Source organism: Eumetopias jubatus, unplaced genomic scaffold, assembly GCF_037043125.1.
Source record: "Eumetopias jubatus isolate StellerSeaLion01/CBP00866 unplaced genomic scaffold, mEumJub1_p1.0 scaffold_15, whole genome shotgun sequence".
NCBI classification, from domain to species: Eukaryota; Metazoa; Chordata; class Mammalia; order Carnivora; family Otariidae; genus Eumetopias; species Eumetopias jubatus.
In genome coordinates, this window is record NW_028274821.1 from 43,404,602 (window position 1) to 43,429,258 (window position 24,657).

Genomic DNA, 24,657 nt, shown 5'->3' on the forward strand with positions numbered 1-24,657 from the left:
TAGAATATCTATTAGGCAAAGGTTTCTTAAAACAGATTAAATATAAACTAAAAATTGATAAACTGGGCTATATTAAAACCAAGAGCCTTTGTTTATGGAAAGATATTATTAAATGACTTAAAAGGCAACATTCAGAGTGAAAAAAGATATTTGCAGTATATGTGTCCACCAGAGGACTAGCATCCTGAATATCTGAAGAATTCCTATGAATAATTAAGTAAAGGACAGTCAACCCAGTAGAAGAATGAGCAAAACACTTGAATAGATATATCATAAAAGAGCACATCCAAATGGCCATTGCACATATGAAAAGGTGCTCTACTCAATTTGTCTTCTTTTTCTAGTTTCTGTAATTGGGAGCTTCATAGTAGATCTTTTTTCTTTCCAATGTAAGCACTTTGTTAGCCCCTCACATTTTGAAATGTGTTGCTTTAATTTTTTGTAATTCAAACTATTTTTTAATTCCTCTTGGAATCTATATCTAGAGAAAAAGGTTTGAAAGTTTTAAGTTGGGGATTTCTCAGACATCATTCTGGTATTGATTTCTAATTTAATTATATTCTGGGCACCGAAGATACTTCTCATGATTTAGATCTTTTTAATTTTGCTGAGAATTGTTTTATTGTCCAGCCTGTGGTTTTATCTTAGTGAAAGCTCCATGGCACTTGAGAACTGTTATTGTGTGGAATGTTTTATAAATGTCTATTAGGTCAAGTTTTTTTCATAGTGCTTTTCAAATATTCTGTGTCCTGTTTTCCATTCACTTTCTCTATTGATTGCTAAGACAGGTGTGTTTAAAATCTCAGTTTAAACCATTTCCACGTTTTTAAAAACACTGTCAGTACAGGTTTCAAAAGACTTGTTTATCCCTACTCATTAGATGACTTTTTTGGATTCCTTATTGAAGTTCCTGGTAATCAACAAAGATTCTCCTCTCACACCGGTCAGAATTCAAGGTCTCCCAATCCTGTGTAAACTCTGGGAATAGTTCCTTTATGGGCTCCAGTTGTTCTCTGCCTGCCTTGTTGAATTTGGTCCTATGTATATGCAACAAAGTATTTAACCATAGACTCAAAAGAATTCTTATGCAGATTTCTGTAGCTATTTCTTTTTATAGATCCCTCCTCTGGGAACTTTTTGTGACAAATTCCATCATTTCAGTCTTACCAAACTCATCTCTTTTCTTCATCTCAGAGAGGCCATCATGTTTTTCTTGGGACGCCTCTCCCTGTATCATGGTCTGGAGAGTGGCTCCTGGCAGAAATCTGGACCATCATTAGGGCCCTCTTTGTTAATTTCCTTTCTCTGAGGGATCACAGTTCTCTGCTGCCTGTTGTCCAGCATCTGAATACAGTCATTTCATATAATTTGTCCAGTAAAAAGTAGATTTTGAATTGTGGTCCTTCAGAGTGTCAGAAACATCAGAATAGGTGGGCAGTAAATCAGTCAGTGATAGCCAATGTTCATCCTGCTCAAGGGTGTCCACTCTGACAGCCCCTCCTCCACACATCTGTTAGGATGTGGTTTGTTGGTGCTCAGTTTGACTCAAGAACAGTTGGTCCCTAATATTTATATATACTTATTACAAGTTCTTTCAAGATAAAACAAAACAAAACAAAACAAACTGTAAGTATAAAATGCCTCTAAATAAGCAAGAAATAACATTTCCAGCAATCGTAGCCCTGTGTTCTGCTACGTTAGTGATCTGAAAGCCAAGGAAAACTAAGTTGAGAAGAGCCACCTCTGTTTTTCTCTTTGTTGGGGCCATCTCATTTCAGAATGTTCCATGTTCTTAGCTAAACAAAGCAGTAACCTAATCCAAACTTAATTGCTCTGTGGATGGGTGTATGTGTGTGCGTGTGTGTTTGCTCCTCCCATCAATCTGTAACCTATCTGAGAAACTGCAGATATAATCATAGAATCCTAATTTTTTAGATCCTTATGTATGTGTATTTATGTTTATATTAAAAAATACAAGTATACACATCAAACTATAAATATCAGTTTTTCAAGAAATAATCTGAGTGAGGAAAAGCAGAGACTACTTGTTTTTTAATATTTATATAAAGTATAAATATAAAATATATCTTAATATATAAATGTATAATTGAATAATTTTTATAAAGTAAAATATATTATAAAATATATATTTTTTATATTGTTGAATACGTAACAGTTTAGAGCTGCTGTATCTTCCTAGTAAATCATTCCTTTGATCATTATGTAATGACCATCTATCTTTAATATTGTTTTTTTCTTATTGTATATTTTATTTTTTATGCTCCTTTAAAAAAATCCTTCTCTTGGACGCCTGGGTGGTTCAGTCACTAAGCGTCTGCCTTCGGGGTCCTGGGATCGAGCCCTGCATCGGGCTCCCTGCTCGGCGGGAAGCCTGCTTCTCCCTCTCCCTCTCCCCCTGCTTGTGTTCGCGCTCTCGCTATCTCGTCTCTGTCAAATAAATAAATAAAATCTTTAAAAAAAAAATCTTTCTCTTGCCTTAGATTGAGTACATTTTGTTAATTTCTTTTTTTTGACCTCTTCTGATTTGTAAATTTTAATTTGTTTTCCATTCTTTAAATGCTTTTTCTTGAAATTGTACATCACTTATTTGACAAACTAAGGTTCATCAGCACCTTTATCCTCTCCAACAATACAGGGTTCTTAAAATACTGTAACTCTGATCCTTTCCTTGATCTTATATCATTTTATTGTTCAGAAATTTAGTTCTACCGTATTCTGTCTCTACCTTCATTTGGATATTGTTATATCTACTTTACATGATAAATGTTGGTTTACTTCCGTGTACATATTTACAGGTGTCTTTTCATCATCACTGACTATTTTGTTTCCTATGTTGATTTTGAGGGGTTTTTTTCAACCTAAAATACATTCTTTAATAGTTCTTTCATCTAAGATCTATGAGTAGTAAACCTTTGAACGTTGAAGATATTACTTATTTTTCTTCTCACCTTTCTTGTTGCTGTGAGAAGTCTTCTGTCACTCCAAAGCTCTTTAGTTGGTAAGTAACATCTCTTCTCAGTATGGTTGCTTTTAAGATTGCCTCTTTGTCGGTGGGGTCCTACAGTTTCCCTCTGTTTCTAACTGTGAATATAGTTTTATTTACTCTGTTTGCAATTTTACTCTCTTAATCTATTAATTTGCATTTTTCATCAGCTCTGTTTTCAGCCATTTTATATAAAAATTTTTATTTATTTATTTAAGGGAGAGAGTGTGCGCGCAAGTGGAGGGAAGAGCAGACAGGGAGGGGGAGAGAGAATCCCAAGCAGGTTTCATGCTCAGTGTGGACCCCCTACACAGGGCTTGATCTCACAACCTGAGAGCATGACCTGAGCAGAAATCAACCCAGGCACCCCTCTCCTTGAATAATTTCTGAGATGCTTTTTGGGCTTCTCATTTAAATGCACTTTATATATTGTTACTATTTTCCTTCCTTTTATTTCTTAGTGTTGTCTTTAATTTCACCAGTTTTCATTAGCTTTGTTTATGGGCTATTTAACACATTTGTTGAGTTTTCAATCTGTTATGTTTTTAAAAATATGTTTTGTCCCCTTTTTTCTTTTTTTCAACATTTTTAAAACTCTGTATAAAAACTCATTTTGAATTGTTCTGTTGTTTCTATTTCCCTATTGTGCCTTCTCTCATTTTGGGCAGGGGGTGATATGTAGACTCATTCGTGGCTTTGAACTTATTCATACAATTATTCTTACCTGCAAATTTAACTTCTTTTGAGTCTTATTTTGTGATGCTCTTTCTCCTATCCCTTCTCTCAGTTGTGGAAGCCTATCTGTAATGGGTGATTGTGTCTGCCTGAACTCTCCAGTGGACACTGGCCATGAACCAGTTTTTACATTACTGTCAATTCTTTAGATCTCTGCAAATGAATATGGCTTGATTTTGAAACCAGTTAATATAGGCTTGCCTCTTTTTAATGAAACTCCAGCCAGATAAACTGAAATATTTGTGTCAAACTCAGCAAATTTTTGTCTCCCATCTTGCCACAGTTAGCCCAGTTTTGTCTCTCAGCCATGGAGGGCCTAGGGCATAAACTTCCATCCCCATTCAAGTCTGAAGGTCTGAGGTCTCCATGGGCGGTATTTGAGCCACTCTGTCATCGTGGTAGTTCAATTCCATTTTACTAGTAGGGGTTCTTTGTCTTTTCTTGGCATCTAGAAATGTACTCTTTTTGCTTTCGGTATATGTATTAACATTTTATCATGATTTTTACATGGTATATCTGTATGTTAAGAAGTGGTTGGGTTGGGGTGCCTGACTGGCAGTCAGTATAGCATGTAACTCTTGATCTTGGGGCTATAAGTGCGAGCCCCACAGTGGTTGTAGAGATTACTTAAAAATAAAATCTTAGAAAAAAAGTGGTTGGGTAACTCAATACATTATTTTTTTTTATCATATAGTCTATGTTTTAAGTATTTAACACGTTTACTTAGATAAATTTAAATATCACTTAGGACATTTTACTTCCCAGATTCTCATTAAAATTCAATTTTAATTGTTAGGATTTGTTAATAGTGATAAATTTTTCTTTTATTTTACTACTGTCTAATTCATATTTTGTTAAATATCTTTACTACCTTCATCTGTTGCTACATTATTCCTTAACTTATACATTTTAAATAATCATTTATTGTGTTAATTTTCATAGGATGACTCTTCAAGAAGAATTGGATAAACTTAAAGTACGTATATCTGTTGATAAGAGAACAATACAAGAATTGAATACATGTTTGGCTGAGAAGAGAGAAGGTACTTTTTTTGTGAAACTAAATATGTATTATAGGCATTTTAAAATCTAGTTCTTGATGTTTTATTTTCAATTTCTTGTAAGACTCTTATCCTTGTTCCCCCTCTTTCTACTGCTTTACTTAATGGTAATGTGATTAACATTTTTACCTTACATGAGAAAATCAAATAGAACACCTAAAAGTCAGCTTTATAATTCATTAAAAATTCTAAAGAGATATTTGATAAGGAGAAAAGATGTTTGTTTTTCGATTCATCGATAAAGTTTTACTAGTTATGTTTGTTCAAAGTTCTAGAAATTATATGGTTATTGTACTCAATATCAATAATTCATTTATATTTTTGTTTGATATTACATTTTTCTGGCACTCATCTAGTTCTCATCTATTGTCCTGGAATCAAAATCATAGAGTTAGAAGGAAACTTGGAGATCTGCAAATCTGCCACCTTCCTGACCACTAGCCTAAAACTGTTTAGTAAAAGGAATGTATCTGTAATTGAAGGGTTATTCCTTTGTTAAAATCAAGATAACTGTATTTACTATAGGACTTCAATCCATACTGTAATACCTCATTAGACAAAAGTAAGGTTAATAGGACAGAATTTCTCCTTATTTAACTTCACTATAGCATCATTGTTACCACTGTACTTTTTAGGTATTGACAATTTATAATTAATAATTAACTTATACTTAACAAGTTTTCATATACCACTCACCTGCCTATTGTCCCAATTACTGTTGTTGTTCCAGTTGCTCTTAGTTAGGTCACTGGTGACTTGTCAAAGCCAGTGTTTGAAATCATCTCTTTTACACCACTGATTTATATCATATTTCAAGCTTACTCCTTCATTGGCTTCTGAAACATTGGTTTTCCTTTGTTTTAACTATGCTTGCCTCTGTCTTCTGTTTCTTCCAGTGGAACTTCCTTCCATTTATTCCTTAACTATTGGGGTTCTCTAAGATTTTATCCTTGGTTTACTTTTCAAGAATAATAACTTTACTGTTCCTGGAAAAATTACACATACTTATGAATATTCAAGCAATAAGAAAGAATAAAAAAAGACAAAGAAAAACATCCTGATTCACAAACACTTAAAAATCAAAATTTCAATCTTAAATAATTATCAAATCAAACACCTCTTAATACTTATAAAGAAAGAAGCCTAGTTAGATAAATTGTGGAAAAAGAAAACCATAATGTATGCTATTTTTAAAAAGGATATTTACATATGATTTTGTTTGGCACCAACCAAATAAAAAGAAATGGGTGTAAACATGAAAGAACTGTTGAACTTTAGGAAACTGTCTCATTACTTCAATAAATATTGATTTCTAAAACTTCCCTCTAAGATTAAAAAGAAAGGTTCTAAAAACATTGAAGACGGAACTACTTTGTATTTTTAGAAGTATGTATTTTAGTTTCAGGGCATATTAAAAATTAATTCCTTGCCATTCAAGATGAAAATAACAGTTGTTTTTTAAAAAAAACATTTTATTTTGTTTCCCTCACATCTTGAGTCTTGTTCATTAAATAACCTTTTAATTTTATCAAAGTCTATAACTTAATATATTGCAACAATGATTTCCTCAGTTTTAAAGTCTTAATTTTTATATACAAAGGACTCAGTACTCATCACATTTTTTAAAGTCATAGCCTTTCTATTCATGAGTTCTTTATTTTGATTTATTTTTTGGTTAGCCAGATATAACTGAAATTATGTTTTTTTTTTCAAGAAGAAATCAAAATAGCTATATTTGTAAGAACTTAGATGTTTAAAAATATGTTTCAATAGTCTTTTTAGTCAATGAATAAATTGGCTGGGTATAATTTTATCATTTTACACTTTTTTTCTCCTCAAAACTTTCTAGATGCTACTCGTTTTTAGAATGGAAGGTTGCTATGAAGATATATTATGGAGAGGTGTCTGGTTTTCCTTCCCCCACCCCGTACCTCACTCCTTTCTTTGGATGTGACTTGCTTTTGCTATGTTAATTTTTAGTTTTTCAACTTGATGTTCCAAAATTTAAATAGAATATGCCTTGATATAGTATGTTCTAAATCATATTTTGGATTATCCATGTAATTTGTTATTTGTCAATTAAGATCTTCCTGTGTTACAAGGAAATGTATTTTTGCATATTCCTTTTTTTTTTATACTTTAATTCAAGGATATCAGTTGTCTTTATGTTTGGTTACTTTCCCCCCCCCCCCCAGCCAGGGGGATCCTGAGCCCTTGACTATAACTGCCTTCGGGGACCCCAGTCCATTGGCCATGTACCAGGTCTGGTTGGGGAGGACAGCTTTCCCTCATGGGGCATGCCAGGTAAAGCATGTAATACCTATGATCAGGCCTGAAAAATCAATGATAGGATTAAGTTTGGAGTAAGAATCCTCAATTTTTACCACAAATGCATGAGTGTGTTCATAAAAACACTGTTTATGGTATTCTTCATTGAAAGCTGAAGGCCTGTTTATTAATAAAAGAGCAAAACAAATGTGAAAACTCACAAACAACAGCAAGCATATTTCTTTTTTCTTTTTGTATGCGGGTATGTGGATTGGCTGAAGCAGTTCTCCTTGTTGTGGGTCATCTGGTCCAGCTCTTTTTCAGGCTACAAGTAGAGTTTACTTCAGCTCCATGTGTCTATTTCTTGGCTACAAAGGGACAAGTATAAACATACAGAGCCTCTTAAGCCTAGATTTGAAACTGGTGTATCGTAACTTCTATCTACTTTCTTTGGCTAAAATAAGTCATTTTATCAAATACAGCTGGCACCGATTCATATGTCTTATCTGTATGAGTTTCTGTGGAGGGTTGGGGTATATTTCAGACTTGTTAGGCCCTCACCCTTAAATTTTCTAGAAGTCCTTTTGTCCAGCTGAAAGTATCTACTAAGCATCACATTACTTTCAGAGATTGTTAGGAACAGGCATGACAGTCACACCCAGTGGCCAGGTCTTAATGTCAATATCTTGGATTTGGCCCTTCCTGCCAGAGTGTCAGTGGTTGCTCCTTTGATATGGTGAGAAACACTTTCATTTCCAACCCTGAAAGTACTGGAACATATGTACTTCCATATGCCTGTGGCTGCTCCTTTCTGAGCTCAGTTTTTCCTCTAGAACCTAGTCAGTAGCAGCCAGTAACAATCAACTCACTCTACACTGGAACTTCCTCACTCATTGTTACAAATTTATCAGCTGCATTTTTTGTCTTCCATGTTATGTCAGATGGCAGTTTGCCACTACATAACATGGGTCACCATTTTCTCAGCTCCTGGAACATTCTTTGGCACCCACCACCCGGTCCCAAAATCAATGCCACATAATTTAGGTTTTTATTATAGCAGCATTCACCTATCGTTATCAACTTCTGTCCCTGACGGCTTTTGCTACCGTATAAACAACCACAAAATTTCAAGGACTTGCAATAATACACATTATTTTTTTGTTGATGGTTTCTGCAGATCAGCTGGAGCAAATGTGCTTCAGGCTGTAGTTCTGTTGTTTGTCTGGAACATATTGGGCTCATATGATTCCACATGTCTCGGGCCCAGGCCCAGGCCCAGGGTGAAAGAGGCAGTGACTATCTGGGCATACTCTTTTCAAAGCAGATACTGGAAATTTCCATGGGAAGAGGAGAAATACCTGTTTTAGGTTTATAACAGGCACACTTTATCTATACCTACATTCCTTTGGTCAAAGCAACTCAGATGGCCAAGCTCAACATCAGTGGAGTGGGGATCTATACTCCACCCTTGAAGGTAGAGGAGAATGGAGTAAGCATTTGCTGACTAATAATCTACCATAGTGTGATATCAAAGTATAAACCAAAAGCATTTGCTGTTTTTCAGGTACCTACTGCTCAAAATAATTAGTATACCAAAGCATCATATTTTCGGGTGGCATATCCTGCAACCCCTCATAATGACAATAGATTTTTAAAAATAACTTGAGAAAATAGCTAAAAGAATCTACCAGGAAGGAAGCAAGTTGCAGAAGAATTTAATTTGTTTTTGTAATCTTAAGAGAATTAAGAGAAAAGAAAAACACAGAAGGAAGGATAAGTGTAAACAATTGTAAATAAGCAGTGTTAAAAGTTAAAAAGTGGACAGGGAAGAAACTCCTGGGAAAGATTATAAATCACAGTGAATTTTTATAGTAAAAATAAAAGTAAGGCATTTAAAACTAAAACATTAAAAATAAATCTCCAACAAGGTGAATCATGTGCTCACACATCCAGCATAGGACAAAAATAGAACTGCCTATTTCTAACTAGGTCCTCTTGGTTCATTTCTCAAATCCTGAGATCCTTGAATGGGAGAAGAATCAAGGGGCAGAGTGGGTTCCTTGTTCCCCTCCACCACTTGGGCCTAGCTTTATTCTTTATTAAAACCTGTGAAGGTGAGAAACTAAAGTTTTCAACAGAAAACCACAGGGGGACACGGTCAACCCGTCCACCAGTGGACTTTGTACACACCCAGGAACACAAATCAGCAATCAAATTCATTTTTAAATCAGTCTTCGGCATTTATTTTATTGGAATTATTTTGCTCCTTTTAGCATTCCGTGCTCTTTGAGCAGAGAAATATTTTCTTCTTATTTTTAAGAGTAAACATTTCACTTAGAATGGTAGCAGATATTTAAATGACTTGAACAGCTGAATTGTATTTGCATATTATTTCTATATTGCTGAAAGAGTGTTGTAAATGAATTCAGCACCATGGTGTTAGGGGACTAGAAAAAGAAACTTGGGAACCAATAGATTATTACCAAGGTAAAGGTACCTATTCCCCAGGTGGCAAATTCTACCTATTTTAGCTTTTATTATCCTTAGGATAGTGTTCTATTTATTTCATGAGTACAGAAGTTTTAATTGGATATGTCATGTTTCAAAGACAAAAGAAATGCCTAATTCACTCTAACAAACTTGTTAGTCACTGTTTATACCAAGAGATTTCTACTCTACAGAGAATAATATTGTTTTCTTTTTCCTTTGTTGATAAATCAAAGTTTTACACTGACCTACAGCAGCCAAGCATACTTTAAAGCAAAATCACCTCAGTCTAACACAGATATGTATCCTTTTAGCTTTATGTATTCTTTTTTGCCCTTCTTTTGATTCTTTAAGAAATGTTGTCTCCTAAAAATAATTCAGAAAGAAAATATTAAATTTGTCACAATAATTTATTTGATTAGAAAACATTTATTTATAAGCTTAATGTATTTAAATTTTACTAGTATTAAATGAAATTTTATTGGTTTTTTTTTTTCCCTTTAATTTTGATACATTGCTTGTACATTTTTGCTTGGTTGAAAAGGTTTTGGTAGTCACAGGCATGGTCAGTATAGGAATTTTTGTAGAAACAATTTCACCTGTTACCTGGGTTTCTATGTGTTATAAAGTGACAGTTTTTCTGGAAATGTGATTTTTATGGTTTACTCTGCCCAGTACATGATCTTTTACCTGAAAAAAAGTGGTGGTAGGGGCTATTAAAGTTTGAATCCACCCTAATTCCGTTAGTGTTTGCTTTGTTCAGCAATCACTCTGATCCTCCTGGCAGGGAACAAGATCCAGAGAACAAAACTAGTAGTGGCCGAATAGATAAGAAGGCTGCGAATTCTGCTTTTAAGGCAAAGGGGGAATAGTCTACAAAAGAATGAATATAGGAATAAAAGTATAGCATTGTTAACCTGAAGATCTGTTGTACCTTTGAAAATCTTACACTGGAAAAAAAAAAAAAAGACACTACAAAGGTACATAATTATGTGATTGAAAATCTTGGAAAAGGTCACCATTTAGTTCCCAGCCAAATACTCGACAGTAAAACAGACTAGATTATTCACAGTTGAGAAACTGAGAACCCTTCTCCTTAAAATGACAGGCCAATGTTTCAGTAGTATATGAGGTACCATAATACGTTATTTATTCTCTCCCAGAACAACTGTGTAGATGCGGTGAAGATGATGGGGTCAAGAGTACTCCAGAGAAGAATGGGAAAGAAATGTCGGAGCAGACATTGCAGAAGGTAGTCTAATCTTTAAGATATTGAGCTGAGGAAGTTAAATCTGAATTTTAACATAAAGGATTATATTTTAAAACGAGGGCTCATGAACTTAAACCTTGTGTGAATCCTTAATTTAAATTCATAATTCAAAATCATTCGCTTGCCAAAATGGGTTAAAAAAAAAAATCAGTGTTAGTGAAATAAATGTGGAAACACTTGTGCTTCTGTTGACATAGATTAAAAATATCTTCAAGATGAAATGAAGAGCATGACAATGGAAATTATAAAAATTTATACTGTATGTGCTTATTAGTTATAACTTAGCAGTTTAACTTTAAAATGGGACATGATGAGACTCTTATACTTCAAAAAGCATATAGATTTGCAATATGTGAACTATTAAAATTGAGCATAGTTTTAGCTTCAGTGAAGTAAAATGGTAATATGTTTATAATTTAATAAAAATATACATGACTCATCTCATTTTAGATAGAAATTTATGCCCATATAATTTAGGATCGCTCTCCCTGTTTTAACAGAACCACTCATATAAACCCTGCAGTCACTTTACATCATGCCTATAATTAATAATAAAATTTCTTTAAAAATATTAACATCTGTCTTTATAATTTTACTTAATTCATATTTTTATATATAAATACATTCTTACCATGATCCATTAAGTTGGCTTGGTTGCATTTTAGCACTTGTTATTCTTATAAAGAAAATATTTTTTAAGGTATATCCTATGACTGGTTGTCATTTGCTACACTGGATACTTAGATAAACCTGGAAATACACAAATATATAAACAAAAATATTAATATGGCTACTTATATTTCTCACATCTGTGACTTGACTTATAGGAAATCTAGTGACTTACAACAGATGATGTGATCACTTCTACTTCTAACACTTGCCATATGTCAAGTAACAAAGGCTGTCATCTCATTACTACTGAAAAACACATATCAGGTTAACACAATAACATACAGAACAAGAAATGCTCACATTCCTTTATCTTAAGGTAAAATGAGTAATTGAAATAATACATGCATTATCAGCTGGAATGTCAAACAGTTTGCACTAGCTTATCTTCTTTGATTCAGAGCAATATTTTTGTTTGCTGGGGTTTCTATAATTTTTTTCTCTATGGCCATATATATATATATATATATATATATATATATATACTGTCCTACTACCTACTACGTTCTTAGGGTAGAAACCCTAAAGAAATCCATTCTTTCATTCCAGCTGCCATAAATGGCTACTACCATAGTGGATCCAGAAATCCATTTTAAGTCCTGAAAAGCCAAGAGGAATTATTTGCATTGGACCATAACTAATTTGTCACTCGTCAAGTGCAGTTGGACGAGTCATGATTTAACCTTTTTTAGTTGGGTTTCCTGATTTTAAAAGGATGTATTGTAAAACTCATTCAAAATAGGTTTAAAAGATAGCAACAGCATGAAAACAGTATTTGTTTACATAGTAGAAATAAAACACATAAAATTATTTTTTTAATGGATCAGCATTTCTCACTGTTATGGCATGAATTGAATCCCCCCCACCCAAATTTATTATGCCAAAGTCCTAATTCCCAGTATCTCAGAATGTGACTGTATTTGGAGATGAGGTCTTCAAAGAGTTCATTAAGTTAAAATGAGATTGTTGGGGTTTAAACTACCCACTCTGTGGTATTTTCTTATGGCAGCCCTAGCAGAGTATTACACTTTACAAAGTCAGGTGTTTTATTTCAATTTTGAAAGGAGTCATCTTTTTTGGTAAATTATTTAAATGATCAGTACTGGAGGAAAAGTATGCACTTGAGTTGATTTACAGACAAACCAAATGCCTTTAACAAATCCCTAGACTTTCCTTCTCAAATATATATTGAAATTTCCCTTTTTGTTTCTGGAGGCTTAACATCAGTTTAATAGTAATTTTTAAGAGTATACCTTGAATGACATTTTAATATATGCTATGGGCTTTCCTTTTCTCAAGTCTTTAGAAGTAGTGTCTCTGGGGGTGCCTGGGTGGCTCAGTCGGTTGAGCATCTGCATTCAGTTCAGGTCATGATCTCAGGGTCCTGGGATTGAGCCCAGAATCCTGTTCTCTGCTCAGCGGGGAGTCTGTTTCTCCCTGTCACTCTCCCTCTGTGCTCGCTTGCTCTCTCTCTCTCCAATAAATAAATAAAATCTTAAAAAAAAAAAGTAGTGTCTGTTTTGTTATTTGTCCTCCATTTTTAAACTTAAATGCAAATAATTTTGACCAGTTTTTATGATTAAACATGGGTTCACATTAGGCAGTTAACAGACTTAAACATTTTAAATGTAAAATGACTTTAAAAAGGCATTTTTCCAGTGGTACATAAAATTTCCATGAGTTGCACCCAAACTTAAATGGATTTTAGTCAAAAGAAAAAGATAATGCTAATTTCCAGAATTGAAATCTCATATTCAAGATGTTTGTTACATTTGTTCATAACATGTTGATTTAATGGCTAATTCAGCAGTATTTAGTGCAAGTAATTCTATTCCATCTCAAGTAATTTTATTAAGTAGCTGTTGTGATTAATAATAATAGAGACAATAATGATGATGGTGATCGTGATGATAAACTGTTTAGACCTGACTGTCTACCAGGAACTGTGGTATATGATCATATTTAATAATAATAATCTGCAAGACTGTTCCCATTTCACAAATGAGGAAACTTTAAAATAAGTTAAAATAAGTTAAATGTTTTACCAGGTTAAGGTAACTTGAGCCGGAAGTAAGATAGAGACCAGAACCAACTTTAATTTCCCCAAGACCACACTGTTTCTTAATATTTTTATATCACCACTGTCAAAATTAATTTAAAAGAAAGAGGTGTAATTGCTTATTTGCACAAAATAAATTTTAAAAAATACAGTCTATTCTACTTACTCCATCATGGAATCTAACATGCAAAAATATTTTAAAATATATATATGAAAAGTATACTGTTGTTTGCAGTGATTAAAACCACTAAGAAACTGAGGAGATTGTAAAAAAGTGATATTCCTTATTTTGTAGTATTTTTTACTAAATAGAGAATAAAATTTGGCATAGAATGATTTTGAAAAAGTAAACGGTTTTCAGTCAGAGTTCATGTGTTCTTGAACACTCTATTTTTTGTCACATTATCCAGCTCTTCAATAAAGTATTTGCACTGTAGAGGAACAATAGAATTTCTCTTGCAAAAATACACAGAGGTCTGCAATAATCTGGTACAAACTCTTTCATATACCTCTATTCCAGGTCAAGAGTGAGCCCTATAAAGACATAGGTCTAACAGTAGGTGACTATATCATACTATGGAATCGCACATTTAAATTAGATGAGATTCTTAATATTTTTGTTGGGAAATATCCATGTCCTGAAACAGGGTAACTGATTGGTGAAGTCTACTGAATTAAATGCAGGAGGTTGACCTCACAAGAAGAATAGAGGGTGCAGAAGGTTAGGTAAATCAGAAATGACTGAAAATTATGTTTGGGAAACAACTTAGATATTCACCACCATAACTAAGTCCAGTCAACTGGAAAGCAATAAGAATATGCGTAAGTTTCATCTTGTAGATTTCTGGAATATTTTAAGTTATTGGTTGTCAATACATCAAGTATGTTTCTCCTTTGAAGAATTGTTTTAAAAGTAAAAATGAGTCCATAAAGTGTTCCAGTCATTTAGGTTTCTTGCTTGACCCCAGTTCTTTGTTCATTTCCATGTGTACCGGGGTAACTCTTCCCCATATGGCTTGTAGAACAGTGTGAGGGGCACAGAATCTTGAATTTGAATCCCATTTCAAAGCAGGAAATGTTTACCTCTCTGCATTATTTAAGTTTTCAGAGCCTCTGTTTCCTCCTCTGGGAAGATAATTATTGGCTCTACTTCCTTCACATGGTTTTGAGATGATCAGAAGAGATCATGTTTATGAAACCATCTTGTAAATTGTAAACTGTACTTTCCAAACAATGGTGATTATTTATTTTTCAAGATTTCAGTTGAAATTAACTCCTTCTTGAAATTTTCATACTCATGGCTTAGAATTAATTGCTCTGTCCTTTTTGCCCAGCCTTATGGCACTTAGATCCTATCCTTTATCAGATTTATTTATGCAAGTGCCTTTCTTTCCAAATAGTTTTTGAAATTTCTTAAGGTCAGAAATTGTGTGTTTTCATTTCTATGTCCTGCAATGTGGACAATGTTTATTGAATTAAATGAACACAATTTTGGAATAATTATAATTTTAAGCTGTTAGAGCTTTTTTCAGTAAATGTTTATTGTATAAACTAAGGACCTCATGATTACTAAAGTTACACTTTTCTAATTTAGAATAAAGCAGCTTTGGTAGAGTATATTTTATATAGGTAATCATTTTTTCATATGATAGTTCGATGTTGAAGAAAATTGTTATTTTATTAATGAAGTTTCTCTGTGTATCTGTTTTTAGACTTTTTGTATAAATTGCTTTTCTCTGAAAATATTTTTCACAATAAATAGACTCTATAGCCAAAGCACTTATCTCAGAAAACTCTGCAAAGTTTATTAGCATACTTAGTTCTGTATCACTTTGTGTAGAATTTTAACTTCTTTTACCATCTGTCCTTTATTCAACAGATGTATTATTGCATTTTATAATGTATTTATCTACACCACCATAGAATTATTTAGAAATTAAGTACTTTAGATTTATTTTGTCCTTGTGCTACGTGTGACTTTACTTTCATAAAGGAGAAGTGATAAAAAAATATACAGCAGATTATGGGACTTTTAAAAAGAATAAATTAAACTCTTCTGTTTAGGTCATTGAATTGGAAGATCGGCTAAAATCTTTTGAGAAAGGGTCAAGAAAAATAAAAGAAGGGAATAAAAAATTAATGAAAGAAAATGACTTCCTGAAATCCCTCTTAAAACAGCAACAAGAAGATTCAGAGGGCAGAGAAAAAGAGCTAGAACAGCTACAAAGGGGGAGCAAAGAAGTAGAGAGAGATAAAGCTGAACTTCAGGTAAAAATCAGTGAGCTGGAGAGAGAAGTCACTTCCCTAAGGAGACAAGTGGCAGAAGCTAATGGGTTGAGAAATGAAAATGAAGAACAGATGAATTCAGTGGAGAAATCGCAGCATTCTGCAGACAAAGCTAAACCTGAGATGGCCATTACGGAAGTAAGAGCTGGACAATACGATTGTAAGACAACCACGACCAAGGTTAAATTTAAAGCCGCAAAGAAAAAGTGCTCTGTGGGTCGTTACCACACTGTTCTCAATCATTCCATCAAGGTTATGAGCAATGTGTTTGAGAACCTCAGCAAGGACGGCTGGGAGGATGTGAGTGAAAGCAGGTAAGGCTCTCATTAACTTAGCTCTGTGGTGGGGACACTGTGCATATGTAAAGCACCAGCAAATAGAGATTGAATTTCAACTACTGTCGATTTGGTATTCAGAAAAAATACTGTCAGATCCTTTGAAATATCTTGGGAGGTCTTGTTCTGAGCTTATTGACTGAAATTTGCATGCAAAATTAGCCACAACTGCATGAGTATTTGAATAGGTGCCAGGAAACCCAAAAGAAGGCAATGCTTGATTTCTTCCAGTGATGCTATTTTCATGCAGTCATGAGGCTTGAAATTGACAGTTTGGCAGGTTGATTTAATTTGCTGGCCCTTTGCATATTCACCACTGACAGCTAAGGATTCCCAGGCAAGCCTACTAAGTCGGTTTAGTTATCTTGTGACATGCCAACCTGGGAGGAGAAACATTTTTCCCCCTTAATTTAGTTAGATAAATTTTGAATGACCCATTTCAGCTTGTTACCAGATGTCTACAAGCTGTTTAACATCCTTTAAATTAAGAACCATCTTCACTAATTATTTCGTGTATGTATTTATGCAAAGTCATTGTACTAACTTTAATTGAATGGTGGTTAAAAATTAGTTCTTTAAAGTTAAAGCTCTATAAATTCCTAGTCCTAAGTTATATAACGCCTAGTGGATAGCAGCAGGAAAATACTAAAAATCTATAATATTTCTTTTCCTTACCCTTGGCTATACATTCGTATACATACTTGAAGCATATCAGTAAAACCACCAAGGCAAATGGATAGTAGAACACGTCTTTTTATTCCCAGGTAATAGGGAAGTTCAGTGTTGCCAGAATTGCTAACAAATTGAACAGCTTTCCATAATTCTGTCTTGTTTTGTAATGGCATGTATTTTCTTTTATTTTTCCAAGTTCTTTTTTTTTTTTTTTTTAAATCCCCAAAAGAGATCTGTTTTAGATTTGGGATGTCCCTGGATGGTGTAGGGGTGGAAGAGTTTTCCTGTCTTTCCTTCGAGGTTCCTTGGCTGGTCTAATAATGAAATTGATATAAGACAGATTAACAGGAGGAAAACAAGTTTAATAACATGCATCCCTCCTGTCTACATAGGAGAGACCCAAGAAAACTGAGTAACAATCCCAAATGGCCAAAACCATTACCTTAAATAATCATCTTCAGCTAAAGACAAAAGAAGATGGGGACAGTTATGGGAGGTTATCAGGAAAAGTGCAGTAAATAAGGGGGAAGATTGTTATGCAGATTTAAGTCATTGTCTTCTTCATTTACAAGAATTTTTAGAGACTTAGAGTCATCCATTTCTTCCTGGTACAAGAAGGGCGTGACACTCACAAATGGAGATTTTTCCTTATACATGTAAATGTCTCTTACAAAAAGGTAACTTCTTGATTTTCAGAACTTGTCCTATGTTTGCAGTTTCTTAAAAATAATTCTTATGCCAAAGAGACATATTTTGGGGTGGCAAATTCTGTTCCCCTGTAATCCCACCTTTGAAACTTTCCCAAGAAGTTTCACAGTCCAGAAGCTAAGCTGATAGATTGCTCTGGATCTCAAGGATCCAGTCTCCGTCCTGAGGATAGGTCAGTTTAGTTAAACAGTTGTGTGTTATTTCGGGAGGTGGATCTTGCAGGTGGGCTCCCAAAACTAGACCTATTTTGTTGAGAAATCAGGCATTTAAAAAGGCATTCCTATGGAAGCAAAATGAAAACAAAGGTTAATGATTAGAGCAGATTATAAACCTAGTCTGAGTCCTAAGGGCAGCCAATAGAAAGAAGACATTTCTAGAGGGAGGGGCAGAAGCATCTTTTGCAGTTTGAATGTGTCAGATGATGTCATTGGTTGTGTAGGTAAACTTTCTGAGTGGCCCACACAGCAACAGGCATGCAGATTATCTAAACATGAACTGTTGTGGTGGTTTCTCTGATGTTTATATCAAGTGACCTAGCTTCAGTCTGCAGGACTTCTGGAGAAGAGGCAGCTTTAGATCTCAGTGATTCCAAGTCAAAAGTATAAACTTAGTTTGGAGAGTCATAGCCAGATATTTGAGGAAACCAGAAGAATTCAGGATTCAATACAGTTAATAGACAAACAACAAACCCTCAAGGCAATTAATCAGAACTAGAATCTAATATCCACAAAGGTGTGTTACTGAAACATCATTATTCTTTTACAAAGCACCCTCATTTCCACTAAAGATAGCCAAATTAAGACTAACTTGTTTGTAAAATAAACCTAATTTCAATAAACTTGGCCTGATTATTTACGTAAGTCCAGCAAAGAATAATGGTTGACCATATAGGCTCTTCTTAAATCTGTTTTACTGGAATTTTTCATAAGGAGTTTCAGATTAAACTTTTTAAAGCCTCTCAAGACCAAGATGCCAGTCCAAGGATTTGCCCCCAGACTTGCCTGCAATAGCTATAGACTTGGGTAAATTTCTCTATTCTTGAGGTCCCCAAAATGTCCTAAGTTTTCTTCACCTGCCAAGAAGTGACCTTCCTTACCAGGTAAGGTTGCTGGGAGCCCTGTGAGCAGGGTACCAGACTGTTTCCCAAGAAGTTTTATTGGCTCCATAAAGTCATCTTAGTTCCTGAAGGCTGTCTGGTCATATCTGAGTCTGTGCATGCTTCTCTCAAATAGGACATTCCACTCAAAACCTTGGTAATATACCCAGTGTTTCCAATTCTGTCATGTTATAAGAGAACAGATTCTTGTTGAATTTATGCAAAAAAAAAAAGATTTCCATGAAAATATAAGAATGTTTACTAAGAGTTTCCAAATTCTGGAGGGATCACTTAGGGAGAAAAAGATAAATGTTTCCATTTGTTTACAAAAGGTGCAGTTTACAAATTGTTGTAAGTCATTGTTAGCTTAAGAAAAGAAGTTTTCTTTCTTTTTTTTTTAATTTTATTTTGTTATGTTAGTCACCATACAGTACATCATTAGTTTTTGATGTGGTGATCCACGATTCATTGTTTTCGTATAACACCCAGTGATCCATGAAGTACGTACCCTCCTTAATACCCATCACCGGGCTAACCCATCCTCCCACCCCCGTCCCCTCTAGAACCCTCAGTTTGTTTCTCAGAGTCCGTCGTCTCTCATGTTTCGTCTCCCCCTCCAATTTACCCCCCTTCATTTTTCCCTTCCTTCTCCTAATGTCCTCCATGCTATTCCATATGTTCCATAAATAAGTGAAACCATATGATAATTGACTTTCTCTGCTTGACTTATTTCACTTAGCATAATCTCCTCCAGTCCCATCCATGTTGATGTAAAAGTTGGGTATAAGAGAAGTTTCTTAAATCTAGAAGAACAAAACATTAAAAATATTAATGATAAAACAGAGTCCAAAAACTATAATCATTCTCATGAGTTCTTTAAGTCCCATGTTATTAATTTTTGTTCTGCTTGAATCCAGTTTCTTTGTTAGTTCTGGAAACTCTTAGCCAGTTCAGTTTTATGATCTTAATGTTATCAGAAACTATTTTAGAATATTTTCCATGAATCTTCTTGGAGATCAAGCATTTTCCAAACATTTTTGCAAAAGTTTCAGAGTAGGGGTGCCTGGGTGGCTCAGTCGGTTATGCGTTCAACTCTTGATTTCAGCTCAGGTCATGATCTCAGGGTCATAACATCAGGCTCCTTGCTGGGCATGGAGCCTCCCTTAAGATTCTCTCTCCCTCTTCCTCTGCCCCTTCCCCCTTCACAAGCTTGTGGTCTCTCTAAAAAAAAACAAAAAAAAACACAAAAAATCTATTAAAATTTCAAAGTAAAACAAAAACTGTGTAAAATGACAGAGTTAAAAATGGCCATGGTTAAAGAGCTAATGAGAGTTCATTACAATGCAATTGACAAGGAAATTTGGTTATTTCTGTGATATACATACTTCAAGATAATAACTGGAATTTAAGTGATAACATTATACCAGGACAAATCAGATTTTAAGAAATTTCATGCAAATTCCAGAACACTTAAATTAATACATGTATCTACAAAAATGTAATCAAATAGGTTTGGCATCACTTTTTTGACCACATTTCTCATGTAACTTAATGAATTAAATCAACCTAATTAGGTTAATAACTCTTTTGAGATGTTCCAGGGATCCTCTGTAATATCTCAGAATTTCTTCCAGGTCAAAAAGGCTTCATTTAGAATTTGATTTTGGGAAGTTTGTAAAAAATAGCGAAAGGTTTTGGACACTTGACTAAATAGGATCATAGTTCACTGTGAGATAATACTTAGTTATCCACTTAACCAACGTTACAAAGACTTCACAGGCAAATACAGAAGTTTACACAGTGCTCAGCAAAACGTAGCCGTTTTTATATCGAAAAGACTAAGTTTAGTTAAGTAATCAAAAACCCGATTATAAAAATAATGAAGCACGGGATTATTTTGATAAAAAAACACAAAATCTTAGCTTTCAGGGTAGATTAGTTTAAAAGGTAAAGAAGAACCTGTCATAGTCTCTTATCAAGAATACACCAATAGTCAAGAAAATGTTGTCCTTTTACCAGACACAAAATCAAACTATAAAGTTGTAGCAGCTTACTTTTGATATTAAAATTCACTCAATGAAATTAATTCAAATCTTAGCCAGTCCTGACCATACATTAAGTTCCTTTCTGAAGATTCCTCTCCACAAACTTTCTACAAGTTTCTGATTTTGTCCTGTTTTTTCCTCTTTCCCATTTTTAATTAACCAGTTTTACTTTGGGACATATTTACTTTCTTTTCCTTCAACAAAATGCATTTCTATTTTACTGAAAACACATATCCTACTTTTCTTGCATTCAGAGATGATTTTCTTATTATTTCTAGTAGTTTTAGTTACATTTACTAATTAGAATTCTTAACCCTTAGAAACCTTAATTTCTAGTGGAAACTAAGTAAGCAGTTGTGAACTGTGTGTTATACCAGGATTCTTTAGATTGCCAAATTTTATAAATATATTCCATAATTTCTAGAAACATATGCTCCCCTCTTTTAAAAATAGTGCAGTCTTTCAGTATGGTACAAGACATGTTTACTAACAGATCCAAATAATTCTTTAATTCCTGTGTAATATGAAGCTGAAAGTAGATAAACCTATGTTCAGTAGTTATTTTATCTTAATTTGGAAATGATCTAGATATTCAGTGAGTTCCCCACCACTGAATTTAACTTAGCAAAACTTTAAAGTTTCAACTTACCAAAGGTATTTGGGAAACTACTTTTTAAGTATACATACTATAAAATATAATTTCTGTTAAAAAGTTTACCTAAAAGCTCTTACCCCACTAACAGCTGTCTGAATCACTCATTTCCAACAATTACGTTTAGACTATCCATGAAAACTTCATGAGACATTAGACACAGCCAGCCATCATCCCAAGTTATTTTTCTTGCTGACAAATTTTGTAAGAGGTACAACATGAAGTTATTTGACTAGTAAATCCAGGCTGAATAAAAATTGTATATCTGCATTATAGTCAATGTTGATAATTGTAATATATTAGAGTTTTAATTAAACCAATGAACTTAAACTAGTTTTTATTTACCAAAGATTATCCCAGGTCATGTGAACTTGAAAAACATTTGGGTCCATTTTTGTTACATTGCTGAGAATTCAGTTTATGTATATGTTTAATTTTCTTTATGTCAGTTAAGTAGAGTTCTTTCACAAATTAATTTTGGTAATACCATCTGGAGGCAGAAAAATATCACATATCTACAACCTACATATACAGACATACAGAGACCTTAAACTTTTAGCCGTGGGACAGGTATGATAATGTAGAATTTACTAGTAAAAGAACAGCGGGAATGAGTTAAGTTTATCTGTTCAGATGGCTAAAGCTTTTTGTTTCTTTGTTTTTACTAATATTTGTGGAGAAGACATGTGGTTTTTCATTTGCCTAAATTTCAAGTGAGCTTTCCCCCTTTTGTTCTCCTTATGAGAAGAATTACCTCCTTGAAGTCTGTAGAACATTTACATCTCAAAAGCACAGGGAAGGAACACAGGTTCCTCCAAGAAGAACTTTGGTTTCCTAAGGCCAATATTTACAAGCCTTTTGATTTCTTAAGGAAGGTTTAGGGAATAGTAAAAAGGATTGGTGGACCTTGAATTGTTTCTGGAGCCACACCTATGGTCCTTTGAAGACTAGATGTGTAAAGCAAGAATGGCTGTTTTCAGTTCCTCCGAGAATTGGTTTGTTGCTAAATGATATCAGAGAATTGTCACAACCATCCAACTATGTTGAATGTTTTTCTTTCCCTTTGGGTACATTTAGCTTAGGAGAAGCCCTAAAAAACAAAAAACGAAAAACAAAAAAACCCAAAAACAAAACAAAAATCCTACCAGGCACTACTACATACCAGCTTTGTTCACAAATTTAGTCAGACTGGTAGCTTTCCATCTAATTTTCTGCCTTTTTAATCTATCCACTAATCTCAGGAGGTAATCCCCTTACAAAAACTTTTGAGGATCCTTCCTTAGTTTAAGAAATTCTTTAACTATTGCCCTTAGTTCATCCTTTGACCAAGGAGTGAAAGATAGCTGAGGAGCATTGCCCCCAGTCTCAAGTGGTTATTTTAAAAGGTAATAATCTCTTCAGACTGGAAAGGCAATTCAGACAGAGATTTAGTAAAACGTGGGCATTCAGGTAAAGAATGATAGAGGGGAGCAATAGGAGTCATGTCAGCCTTAATAACTTTTGTTTTAGGTACCCCTTGGATCTTTAGTTTTTCATTTGCCCAATTTTCCGAATATCCACCCCTCTTTTCTTTTTTGATGAGAAACTTCTCCCCAAAGTTTGCATTTTAAAGAATGTTTCTTAGGTCCTACAAAAGATGGGGGCAAGAAAACATATCACAAAGGCATAGAAAAAATAAGTTTTCTTCAAGATGGAGTTTTGGAGGCATATTTGCCTATTATTAGAGGTCCGGGGTAATTTAAATTTTTCCTTTTTTTCTTAAGTGCAGGACAATTCTGTTTCCAGTGTCCTGATATCTACAAGCAGTTTGAGATTGAATAGGTGAGGTCTGAGGATTGGTAAAGATGGGTGAGCTTTAAATTGCTTTTAGAACCACATTTAAGGTTTTGTAGAGATTTGCAGAGAGGTGGGGAGGTTTAAACAAGGGTCCCAGAAATCCAAAAGATCTTCTGAAGGGTCAGGGACAGGGAGTTGGAGATAAGTGGGTGTGGAAGAGGGTAGAATTTACATTAGATATGGATCCTAATTTTTCTTCTGAATATAATTTCTATTCTTTCATACTGTCAAAGGAGTCCTTAGGACTAGCTGTTATACTTCTTTGTGTCATTCTCAAACTTATTTGCCTCTGTTAGAATTACCCTGATTTTATAAAAATTTCAAAGCTCAGACTGTGGGATCTCCCGATTGGATGGAGGCCACCATGTGGAGCCAGTGACACTAGTGGTGAAAGAATTCACCTGAGAGAAATTTATTGGGTACATCACGAGGGAGCTGCGGACAGGACTGCGGAGGAGAGACTGTCTGGCAGGAGGCAGTCGGTGGGGGGCTGTAGTTAAAGGGGAAGGTGAGGAAGTATGGGAACATACAGAATTTAACATTTTTGATACTGTGTCTGGGTGTAAGTCATCCATTGGTCAGCTAGGGCTTATATGGATATTTTGAGGTGGGTCGCCTAATAGGCCTGTTTGTATTCAGCCAGGGGGTCATAATGGGCCCTTCTACCTTACTCAGCTTTCCATTGTTCGAGTTGGGTGCCTAAAAGTGGCCTTACACAGACCACACCCCAGAACAATTAAATCAAAACTTATGTGGTGGGATACAAGTTTCACTATTTTTTGAAGCTCTTCAACTGATTCCAGTATGTAGACTAGTTTGGGAACCACTGTTTTAAATGATCATTGGGTCAAGCCCCTTGTCTTCAGGCAGGTAATAAAAACTTAAAAACCGGGCACCTGGGTGGCTCAGGCAGTTAAGTGTCTGCCTTCGGCTCAGGTCATGATCCCGGGGTCCTGGGATCAAGTCCTGCATCTGGCTCCCTGCTCAGCTGGGAGTGTGCTTCTTCCTCTCCCTCTGCCTGCCACCCCCCCCCCCACTTGTGCTCTCTCTCTCTCTCTCTCTCTGCAAATAAATAAAATTAAAACAAACAAACAACAACAACTTAAATACAAATTGATGAAGGTGAAGAAGAAGGACCAAATCTGCATTTCCATTTCTTTTTTCCTTCTAAGGTTTTCTTCCTTGTTCTCAAAACCCATTAGAGATAAAATCCTCCTCAGCTTAAAACCCACTAAGTATTTATCTATGTCTTCAAGGAAATTCTAGTTTCAGCTACTAATTATATCTCAGCCAGTGATACTACCACACTCTTCATAATAGAAGTGGTGGCGTTTACTGATGTGTGAGTATGTATATATGAATAAATACATGAAAGCTGAGTAACACAGTCAGTTCTAATTTCATCATATTAGTGCATGTGCAGATGGTCACATATTTTGGGAGATGTATCACAGTATCTCTTAAAACATAAGAT

At 34.5% G+C, this 24,657-nt stretch overlaps 1 protein-coding gene across 2 annotated transcripts in view; it reads left to right on the forward strand.

The window, feature by feature from the left end:
- CNTLN (centlein) overlaps window positions 1-24,657 on the forward strand; it is a 298,123-nt gene that overhangs the window by 199,078 nt on the left and 74,388 nt on the right. For both annotated transcript variants that reach the window (XM_028107236.2, XM_028107237.2), the window contains exons 13-15: window positions 4,682-4,782; window positions 10,719-10,807; window positions 15,618-16,153. In XM_028107236.2, coding sequence (XP_027963037.1) covers window positions 4,682-4,782; window positions 10,719-10,807; window positions 15,618-16,153 — 726 coding nt within the window. The remainder of the gene's footprint in view (window positions 1-4,681; window positions 4,783-10,718; window positions 10,808-15,617; window positions 16,154-24,657) is intronic.